Source organism: Lissotriton vulgaris, chromosome 3_1 (assembly GCF_964263255.1).
Source record: "Lissotriton vulgaris chromosome 3_1, aLisVul1.2, whole genome shotgun sequence".
Lineage (NCBI taxonomy): Eukaryota > Metazoa > Chordata > Amphibia > Caudata > Salamandridae > Lissotriton > Lissotriton vulgaris.
This window is the reverse complement of record NC_141689.1, coordinates 1,245,547,916-1,245,560,000: the sequence shown is the minus strand read 5'-3', so window position 1 is coordinate 1,245,560,000 and position 12,085 is coordinate 1,245,547,916. Positions and strand designations below refer to the sequence as shown.

The 12,085-nt window shown below is 40.1% G+C and overlaps 1 protein-coding gene across 2 annotated transcripts in view; it reads right to left on the bottom strand.

Annotated features, from left to right (window-relative positions):
- LOC147727734 (uncharacterized) overlaps positions 1 to 11,619 on the bottom strand; it is a 199,320-nt gene extending 187,701 nt beyond the window's left edge. The window contains exon 1 of one of the 2 annotated variants that reach the window (XM_086961733.1): positions 11,420 to 11,619. In XM_086961733.1, the coding sequence (XP_086817859.1) occupies positions 11,420 to 11,443 (24 nt within the window). In that variant the 5' untranslated portion in view covers positions 11,444 to 11,619. The remainder of the gene's footprint in view (positions 1 to 11,419) is intronic. The other variant, XM_086961732.1, reaches the window with a different exon arrangement.
- Between the last annotated feature and the right edge of the window lie 466 nt (positions 11,620 to 12,085).

The following is a 12,085-nucleotide window of genomic DNA, read 5'->3' as shown; positions in this document are numbered from 1 at the left end:
GTACACGGCAGGGAACAACTACAAAAGGAGTGGCAATCTTAATAAGGAGAGGTCTAGGATATTCTAAACGCTGTAAGGCTGACCAATATGGCAGGTGGGCAATAGTGGAGTTAAGTATTAATAATAGACTATGGACAATTTGCTCAATATATGCTCCAAATGTAGACGATCCAGAGTTACTACATTACTTAAATTTAGAACTTGCCTCCTGGTCACCTTCTTTAATCATATGTGGAGATTTAAATCTCCATATTGAGTCTAATATGAATATATGTGGTATATCTCCTTATCAAGGTGGCAAAAAAAACAACTAATAAAGCAATTCGGTCTTTGCTACTGGATCATGGTTTACTTGATGTAGCTTATGAAAAAAATCCTACAATCCCGGGGTTTACATTTTTTTCATTCCCTCACAAAAAAATTGTGCGTTTGGATTATTTCTTTATTAAATCCGCATTAATTAAAGATACTTCATTTGAGTTATATCCACGTATTATCTCGGATCCCAATCCAATAATGATTGAACTTAAAACAGATAAGCTCTCCACATCTCAACTTAGAACCTGGACATTCGACAGGAAATTATTAGTAGACTCTGAATATTTGGAATTTATGGCAAAATGGATAAAAGAATTTTTCGAAATTAATAGAGGAACTGCGCAAGTCAAGAATGTCTGGGATGCTTTTAAGGCAGGGATACGCGGTGAATCATTATCTTATGTTATCAAGAAACAAAAGATCAATCGGCGAAAAATTGAAGTAAATTATAAGAATGTTATGGATTGGGAGAAGAAACCAGTAGTAGCAATAGCTCTGTCACAAGATACAAGGGATATCGAAAACAATCTAGCTATTCATAAGGCACGATTATATGAAATGTTTGCAACCAAGTTAGCGGAACAGATGGCAATCTATCGCTCTGAGATATATGAATTGGGTGAGAATTCAGGTAGGATTCTGGCGAGAAAAATTAGACAAAGAGAGGTTTATAACGCCATTATTATTATTATTATTATTATTATTATTATTATTATGTTTCTTATATAGCGCCTGAATCGACCCCCGAAGGGGTATCCCTGCGCTTGCCTTGGGAACCCGTCCTGGCTTTTTCCCTGTGAGATAGCCCCTACAGGGCATCCCCAAGGTGAAAGCCAGGCATCCCGCCGCAGGGGGGCCGTTGTGGAGATTAAGCAAGCTTAATGCCCAGAGTTGCAGAGTGTTAACCCATGATTAGGTCAGGCACCGAAGCGAGAATTATCGAGTCCATGGACATTTGAGCTCAAAACCCTGCCGCGTCGGGAATTGAACCCTGGTCCCGGGTCTGACCTCTGCTTCAGGGTCTGCCTGCTCTAACCAGTGAGCCACACTTCTCCACGCCATAAATTCTTTATGCGACGAGACAGGACAGCTACATAATAAATCTGAGTCAATCCTGGAAATTGTTGGTCGATTTTATGCTAAACTATATCAATTTGACGCTGTATCCTATTCGACAGACCTCTTTATGAATTTTGGGAGAACACTTCACTTTGATTGTCTTTCTGATGCTCAAAAATTGGCTTTTTAATCTGACATCACATGGGAGGAAATAGAAAAAGCATTACTGTCACTGGCGATAGGAAAAGCTGTGGGTCCTGATGGCATTCCGTTGGAATTCTATAAAATATTCAGGAATGTCATAAAACAAGATATGCTGATTACTTTCCTCGAGGGACAGAGAGGGAAACCACCATCCACTTGGAGTGAATCCATAATTATGACATTTCCCAAAAAGGATAAAGATCCCCTGAATCCGGCATCATATAGGCCAATTTCCCTAATAAATGCTGACAGCAAAGTATACTCAAAAATGTTAGCTTACAGAATATCACAAATTATACCTACAATTTTTTCACGCTGGCAGCATGGTTTTATTCCGAATAGAGATACATCAGATCATATTCAGAGAATTATTGCTCTGATGGATTGGGCAGAAGGTACAAATACACCAATCGGAATCGCCCTATTGGATGCTGAAAAAGCATTCGATAGGGTGGCTTTGCCCTATCTTTGGGACCTACTCTATATGAAGGGATTTGGCCCAGGTATAATTGTAGCTTTGAAGGCTCTTTATCAAAATCCGACATCTCGCGTTAAACTGGGTTCTAATAAATCTCCTTTTTTTCCCATCCAGCGTGGAACACGTCAGGGCTGCCCATCCTCTCCACTTCTTTTTGCCATCTACATTGACACTTTTCTTAATAAATTAAATCAGGATGACGAGATAAATCCAGTAGTGGTAGCAGGTGTTAGTTACAGAGCATTGGCATATGCAGACGACGTGGTAGTTGTTACTAAAGACATCGTGAAGGCTTTTACTAGGATTGAGGAATTGGCAGTAGAATTTGGGTCCTTCTCAGGATATAAATTAAATCTCTCCAAAACACAAATACTCTTCGTTGGCCAAAATCCTCCACCCCGAATCAACATAGTTACGGTGCGACATATTTAGGTATCAAGTTAACCACTCCAATTATTAATATTCCTAAAATTAACTATAACCCAGTATTAAAAAAAGCCAACTCTACGCTAGAACGTAATGACCATTTACACTCATCATTATACGGGAGGAACAACATCTTAAAAATGCTAATCTTGCCAAAATTCATATATTTATTTAAAACAGTGCCACTTGAATTTCCGATAGACTTCTTCAAACAAACTGAAAAAATGATAGGGAGATTTTTATGGGGCTATAAGGGTAATCGAAGAGCCTACAAAAAAATGATCCTACCAAAGATAAGAGGAGGATGGGCTACCCCACATCTTTTGTTTTATTACTTGGTGGCTGTACTACAATACATATCCCCTTTAATTATCGATAATAAAGCCCCGATCTCATTTGCACACACCCCATCGATTTATGAATTTGCATTAGGAATCAAAGCTAGAGGGTACCTTCTAAGAATAATAGAACCTAGTTACCACAAAAAGACAAATTTTAAGATTGTAATGGCAGCATTTAAAACATGGAAAATTATCAGAAAACGTGTTGGGATCCCAAAATTATTGAGGTACACTCCATTAAACTCATCACAATGTTTTCCTCCCATATTTAGAAATGCTACTATGAATAAATGGCGCAATTATGGCATTACTTATCTGGGTGATTTATGGACAGAGAATCGCATATTTTCATTTTCTGAACTTCAAGCTAAATTTAATCTCACGAGATATGACTATTTCAAATATATGCAGATTTATAGTTTTTTGAATTCAATATTCTATCGAGATCGACAAGATCTACAAAAGATCCCACTGATTGAGAGTCTTTTCTCTAAAAGGAAGATAGGCTATTTTTATGATATACTTATGACTTTTCTTCCGGATGATTTACCCATGATTCAACAAAAATGGGCAGTGAAATTGGGGAAAAATGTATTGTTAGAAGAATCAATTGAGCTAGCTAATCCTATTTTATTTACTGGTAGATCACGTACACAACATTATATGATATTGTTTGATTTGTACTACACTCCAGCTAAGGTAATGAAATGGGGTGCCACAGCTGGTATTTCTTGTAATCGGTGTTCCTTGATTGGAGCAGACACTATTCACATGTTTTTTTCTTGCCCCAAACTCAAAATATTACTTTCAGAAATGCAGAAATTTATCCAGATTACATTAGGTTATACATTAAATTTGACTCCGGAACTGCTATTATTTGGACTCTCATTAGACACTTTAGGAAAAGAACATCAGTTTTTGATTTTTATTATGATGTCTGTATTTCGAGCATGTATTACACAAGAATGGATCAGTGCAGACCCACCTTCCTTTTCTATGTGGAGATCTCGGTTGCTGGCTAAATTTAATCTTGAATTTGCTATCTATGCAACAAAAGGACGGACGGAAAAAAAAACAAATGGGGAGAAAAATGTGGGCGCCCATGCAACAATGGACTCAAGGAGAAATGAATGGACAAATTTAAGATATTACTTATCTGTTTAATGCAAATCTTATTTCCTAAAATGTAAAATGGTCTCATTTTTGTTGTTCTTTCTTTTTTCTTTGATTCTAGAATTACCCTACAAATGAATCCGATCTATAATGTAAATTGGTTATAACGAACATCTCATAGCAAAAAAAGTTATATCTTATGTTTCTTTAATGTTGTTAATCTGTCTTGTTTGCAATAAAAATAAAATCTATAAAAAAAATAATAATAACTATATGCATTATAAGGTACTGCTTAATATTACTTTTTGTGTTAAAAGGTTATGGCAATCCCACCTACTGGTGGGGAGGAAAGAGAGAGTTTTTGAATAGTTTTCTAGTTTAAGCACCCAGATTGCTGTTTACTATTCTTAAGTGTCTTTAAGTGTGATATTCAAGTGGGCCGGGCTGGACCCCAGCATATATTCTATACTGGATTCCTGATTGTGAGTCATCATACGACTGGCCAAGAGACTAATGACTAATAGTATATGCCACTTGTCATCCGGTTAGTACAATACTCTCTAGACACAAGAATTAGGGCCTATGGCCTGTGGCACATGCACTTAGCATTTCCACAGATCAAATGTTTCACTAGACACTAACTGGGAACAACGTACAACGTTTTTTCTCCTGCTTCATGAATATTGCCCGATACAGACTCCCCAAAGACAAAGCATGACTACATTCCTATGTACAGATTTATTTAGAAGAAAACAAAGGAAAGGTAGTCTCTGCACAAGTCCTATGGGCTGCTGAGAAAGCATGTCTACAGACGACCAAACGAGAGACTCTGAGTTTTAAAAGATGCCAAGAACAAAAACAAAAAACACAGATTAGATGTTCCTACTCTACAATTTACCAGGGGAGGGCTATAAGTCACAGATTACACATTTGTTGCTGAGGGAACTGGTCAAGGCCAAACATCATTTGATTTCTTTGTACACCTCTAAGGCAAAATAAGCCCTTTTTCGGCTGAAACAACGCCATTATGAAAGAGGCGAGAAAGCCGGAAGGATACGTGCAGCCCAACTGAAGCAGGCCGACTCCCATAGATTCATCCCTGCTCTTAGGAACACACAGAACGTACTATTAACAGACTCACAAGATATTCTGAAGGATTTCACTATATTTTATGATTGCTTATGAACAGTGGATAAGGCAGATGGGCACCTTGAGGAAAGCAAGTTTAGAGGAAACTTAGTTATACCACATCTTTCAGCTGATCAAGCTGCTTCAACAGAGGGTGATATCATGAATAAGGAGATCACACAACCAATACATAAGATGGCAAGTTGCAAGGCACCAAGGTACAATAGGATACCAGTAGAGTTTATAAAATACCTAAACTGCTGCTAGTAACACTGTTATGAAACGCTTCCGTAAGCTTCTGGCAATCAAGGCCTTCCAGAAGAATTCAATTGGGCCAGCATTTTTTTAATACCAAAGCCCGGCAAAGACCTGTTGCAATGTACAAATGATAGGCCAATATCTCTCATGAACACGTACATAAAGATAGTGCCAAAGAGTCTACCTAATAGTTTCAAAAACTTCATTCTGTCATTGGTTCACCTTTCCCAAGTAGGGTTTTTTCCAAGTAGAACATTGGCGAACCACTTAAGGACACTCTCCCATTTGACATGACACACCAAAGATAATAAGGTTGACAGAGTATTGATATTGCTAGATGCAGAAAAGACATTTAACTGAGTGGAATGGGCAAACCTGTTTCGGGTAATGGAGAAAATGGGTCTGGAAACTCTTTGATTGACAATGTCTGTTGGCTATATACCAACCCTATTGTCTCAGTGAACTACCCTACTATGAAATAAGAAGGTTCACTAGGCATGGTTGCCAGCTCTCTCATTTGTAATTCCTGAATACAACTGAACCCTTGGCTACCACCATTCATAAGGACTAAGAATCCAAGGTGTGAGAACAGTGGGAGGGGAACATTAAGCAATTTTGTATGCAGATGACATCCCAGTAACTCTCTCAAAACCATATTTTTCCATATGGTCAGTGATTTATTCCTTCTCTGAATTCTTAGGCTTGAAGATGAACTGGTCTATACTGAGGTACTATCAATGACCTCAAGAATGACTAAAGCATCTACGGGTGACTCAACATTTAAGTTGCTGCAGGAAATCCTTATTGTTTTGGTGTTCACTTAAATAGAGGTCGTAATGACATAGTGAAAGATAATGTACTTCTAATCTAGATAAGGTTAAACCTGAATTTGGCAACTGGTATAAACTGCAATTGTCCATATGAGGCAGAATTGAGATTGTGAAAATCTAAGTGATGCTGAGGTTTAGCCATATCTAATAAGTAATAGGTATGAGAATACTACTACTTAGATTGCGGGAAATAGATGATACTAACAGGGGGTTTATTTGGGACAGAAGTAGGCAAATATTCCAAGTATCCAAACTGAATGCTGCAATGACTGTAGAAGGGTTGCATCTTCCACATACTGGGTCATACTGGTGGGCTTCCCAACTGGCCCCGGATGTATACATGTCAACGACACACATAGAAACACCGCTGTGGAAATATATATGTAAAAACATTTACTTGGGGCTGCAGGCGAGTTGACTTTATTCTACACCAATCACTTCCAAACACAACTAACTCATAATCTGATGATTCATGCCTCACGTTCCGCATGCAAGATGGAACACAAACTAATAGTGTCCTCTGATACTATCCATTTACAGGCCCCCATACAGAAAAATACAAGCACACCAAATTGGATGGGTACAAATAGAATGGTCCCAGTAGAGATACAATTGAATACAATACCTGGTAGACCAGTTTCAAGAGGATGGAACTGTGCCGTTCCAAATTCTTACGCAAAAGTACGGCCAACCACACTCACAACAATGGAGGTAGCTGCAAACTTCCCACACTCTTATGTGATATTTTGTGTGCCCAACCTCACATGCTTAGGATTTGGGATGAGAATAATTTTAAGTGTTTACCAAGAGTGTGGCTGGGGTGAGAGTGAGTACATGTGAATGGTTGGAGAGGAACTGAGTAAAGCGTGTCAAAGAAGTTAGATTGTTGAAATAAAGATTGAAAATCAACTACAGTTATGGTGGCAAATTTTGTTAATAGACTGTCTAAAATGATTGAAAAATGAAACAACAGTGCTAGTAGGGTGATAGATTTCCATGATGTTGGCCTTGATGGATCTGGATTTAATAGTAGATGGAGCAGGCTCAATCAGGGATAGGTGTGAGAGATTTGCTGATGAGGAGGCCAACATCACTAACACCTATATGTAAGTTTTGTGAAATGCATGAGAGAAAGTGGTGTATTGTGTGGAGAGCTGATGGCGTGTCTTAGTCTTTTAAATCAATCCATATCCAAGCAATAGCTGTCAAGTGTAACAGTGGCATGGGAGCATCAACGTCATCAGGGACATTGGTAGTTCATGGCATTGTGAAAGGGCATTTAATAAGCAAAAGGAGATGTGGTACTCTGTTAATCAAGTGTTTATGAACTATTTAGACAAGGAGACTGAGACTTGGGAAGATGATTATGGAGAAAAGAAGATGGTTTGCATGGTCGCCAATATGGTGAGTAGGAAAGAATATAACATTAATGTGAAAGAGGTGTGTGAGTGTACATAAATGTATGCTGGAGGAAATCACAAATTTGTACAGTTCCGCAGATTTGTGATTCTTGACAGTTGTAGTGATAAACGGAGAATGGCATACATGACTTTGTAAAGCTTTGTGCAGGTCCTGTAGAAGAGGGTTTTGAGAATAGCAGCTGAATCCGTATGGCTGAGACAGGGATTGAAACACAGTACTTAGTAATAGCAGGCTTACAGAGTGGATGTATCTCCTATCACCAGTAACAGACAAAACACAGGTATGAACAAATGCATGTTCTGGGACAAAGTCACAGATAGGAGCACAAGCACACGTAAGAGCAAAATTACATTCTGGTGCAAATGAAAAGAAAAAGCAAAGCTTCTTGATGACTTCACTCTTCAGCCCATCAAACTGATGGTTTGGATTGCTACCACAAGCAATTACCAGTGCTTAATCTAACTGCAAACATTCCTCCCCTCATCTTTTGTGTGATTGATGTAACACCCTAAATGGGCCAGGGTATGTCAGATGTGGATCCCCTCTTCACTGTATCACAGGATCCAAGTGACACAACTCACAAACAAGGCCTAGCAAGGTTAAACCGGTCTATGGTTGCTTGTGCTCTCTTCTAGAAGGGCCCTCACCTGGCGTTTTTTGATTAACTGTCCCCCTGAGTATCAGGGTCAGTACTGCTTTGCATAAGGCAGACCTTTATCTAGAGTGACTCAGTGGGAGGAGAACAGTGGTTGGAATACTATCCCTAACAATTGTCCATGGTTAGACTATTACAAGCATTCCTCCCTTTAACTTTTATTTCATTGATGTAATGCCCTGAATGGCCATGGGTATGTCCAGGCATGGGTTCCCTGGACATCCAAGCTATAACTCACTAACTAGGCCTAACCAGACCTGAACTGGTCTGGATTGCTTGTGTTCCCTTCTGGAGGGGTTGTCATCTAGCAGTTCAGGGTGAGTGGTTCCCAAGAGGATCAGGGTTACTACTGATTTGTATAAGGCGGACCTTTGTCTTGATTGACACAGTGGGTGAAAAACAATGAGATGGAATGCTAACTGAGCGATTGCCAGTTGTTAGACTCTTTGCAAGAAAACCTCACATCACACTTTATGTGACTGATGTAATGCCCTAAGTGGTAGAGGGTATGCCTAGGCAAGGATCCCTTCCTCACAGTGCAGTAGGAGCCAAACGATGCTTGACTGACGAGGCCTAACAAGGCAGAAACCGGTCTGGGACTGCTAGTGTTAACTTCTTGAAGGGGCCTCGCCTAACAGTTCGGGAGGGATGGGGTCTAGGAGAAGCAGGCACAGTACTGATTAGCATAAGGAGGGGTCTTTATCTAGAGTAGGTCTGTCGATGAAAAACAATAGGTTGCAATGCTCCCCCAAGCAATTGTCAATGGTATTGCTATTTGCAAGCATTCCTCCGACCACCTTTTGTTTGACTGACAATAATTTCTCTATTAAGCTGAGGAAACTGTCATTAGTTCCTCCGTGGTGTATATAACAAAGTGCAAAACTGGTGCAGTGCACTTTTGCACTGCACTTTTATTGTCCTACTGACATAACTACACTGGTAGATCAGTGAACGCACTGTGTTTTACATCTCTGTCGATCTTCTGTGTAAAACTGCCCTGCATTGGTTTTGCTGTATGTAGTTTGGTCAGTTACTCCCACCACACAATTCAAAGATAGATATCAGCTACATTTGCTTGGTGTGATAAGATGATGAATCCGTCTCGAGTTTATGAATTTCTGCCTAGATTCTGCATTTTTTTCTTTTACCAGACTCGCCCACAAAAACATTACATCTTTGGACCACTTAGCCCTAGAAATCGTCACAATCATCAGTACCAATCTCATTCAATCCCACTGCGTGTACAGTTCTTGGATCAGAGTGGGGCACGCTAATGGTACCCTTTCATCAGGGGAAAGCTAAGCTGATCGCACTAACCTATCCATCTGTGTCAACAGGACTCCCTTCTGCTGATCTTCTCCGCAGTGCTGCAATGGGACCCGCAGAAACCTATCTCCGCCTAGCCACTCATCGCCCCTAGCAGCTCTGCTGCACCACTCCCAGCTGGATAGGAACAGCAACTTCAAACTGCAATTCCTTAAGGATTCAATGCTCCAAATTCAGGCAGCAATTGTATAGTTAGAAGCTCTTCTCTTCATTGAGCTTCAGAATTATGCATAACTGAGCAGCAGCTTAGGCGCATATAAAAACAAATCTTCCCTCTCAGAAACACCCCACCGGCACATGGTTTGAAATGTTTGAACCATGGCGGGCTGGGACTTCATCTTGTCAATCTTGGTCAGTAATTCGTGCCGTTTTGAATAAGCAATTCAACAACAATTTTGGTAATTAAATGTTGGATCTTTTGCAGTCAATGTCATACTATTTCCGGCTCATTTGTAATGTGGGTGCCACTATCGCACTGGTTACTGTCACTCACTGTACCTGCTTGCAAGGGGAATGTTTGTGTGCCTTTAAAGTGGAGGCTGATTTGCTGCCTGCACAGTGAAAGTGGGCAAAGGGCTTGAAGCAGCTGGTCTACCTTCTAACTGATGCGCTTCCCCCAGGACCTCGGAAGCTTGTTTCCGGTCCAGGGAAGACATGGCTTGGCAGTTCGGGCTGGACTGTTCCCATGAGGCACAGGGTCAGACTGATTTACATATGGCCATGTCTGAACTGGGGTGGGGTGGCGTGCAAAAAAACGATGGATTTAGGCCCAGATCTTTGTACTGGGGTGAATGTAAGACATTGTTGTGCATTCTGTCCATCAACTGTGGTTTTTGCACTTCCCCCAGGACAGGCACGAGTTTGCAGCTGTACTTTAGACCATTTAAAGGAGCACAGTGGTGAAAACAGGGACAGTGGTCCTAATTTATAATGTGGGTCTTAACAACTCTGACCCATACCAACCCAAAAATCAAAACCTCTTCTCTCCACAATGATGGTAAGCTTGATCATATTCATAACTATCTGCCGCTTTTCTTCATTCCACTCCAAAGCTTACGCTCAGCTAAGCAATTGTATGAACACTAGAGTACCAATCGTCTACCCACCACTCACATTTACAACTCACACTCTTCCAAAAAGATACAGCAATACCCAGAATACATGGGAGCCTGTAATTCTTTCATAAAAGCAACTCCGTTATTTCTTTAATGTCAAGTTATGACATCTATAGTCACCTGTAATAAGAAACCAATGTAGCTGTCTAACTGTTATAGGTTATTATAATAGAGTTGTGACATTATAAGGCCTGCTGCCAGAGCAAGCAGAAGCAGGACTGACTTTTATTATTTTGGTCTGTTTATCTAAAATGAACACTGCTGAGCAGAAATGAGGCATTCATGGCAACAGGTTTATTTTCTGCCATGCTATAAGTCAGTCAAGGAAGTAGAGAAAATCTACATGTTTCTATATCTTCTGAGCTACAACATTTTTTCCTTATAAACTGATTCTAATATCTTTTTGCAACAAAATAGCAGCTGCTTTTTGATGTGTTTAATTGTTTACTACAGAATCTGCTTTTGTTTTTCTTGTTTCCAACCATTCTATCTTTTTAAAGAGCAAGACACCAAAGATCTAAGTGGTGGCAGTGTGCTCGTATATTATAAGGAACACAATACTCTGTTGTATATTAAAAGAATACTGCAAGTCAGCTCAGAGTTCCATGACTTTACAAAGGAACTTAGCTTTCGTCTTCTATATGGACATGGAATTCCTCGGTGACTTGCATTTTACAGTATGTGATACTTACAATTTAACTACAATCTGTTTCACTGGAGTCACTTTCTAACAAGGCACACCTCACCTTTTCTGAATCCTGTTGGGTCATTTCTTTATCGATTTCAGGCTGCCAACTGGAATGAAAAGTACCAAACACCTATCAACGTGTCCCTGCTCGACAATAGGCTTGGGAGAGTTAATCCAGCTTTCCGTTACTAAAAGCACTCTATAAGTGACACGGCTCAGAAGCTATGCTGTACAGATGCTCGAAAACTGAACACACATGCGCAAAAAGGAAATGTCCAATAGGCGCGCAGGCGCACTCAGAGGATGAACACTACTTCCGCGCATGCGCTGAGCCCAAGAGAACCCGATAGAGGTCACACAGCACAAAAGCTATGCTGCACAGATGTTCTAGGACTGTATGCGCATTAAAGAAGCGTTCAATATCGGCACAGGGTCAAAGGGTGTATTTGTTATTCTTGTTGAAGCACGCTCGAAGGATGAACACTACTCCCACTCCTGCGCTGCCGCCGAGCCTGGGACACAGGGGTGACGGCTGAGATTGAACATACTCTTACGAAGGCATGGAGGGGTTTACAGTAAACAGTTTAATGGAATTCACACACGCGTAATTAAGATACAAGTTTCAGTTACAAACATCAACAAAAGTGTTTTGACGTCTGGTTTCTTCTTTCACATTTATTTAATTATTTATTTATTTGTTTGTTTGTTTTTATATAGCGTGGAC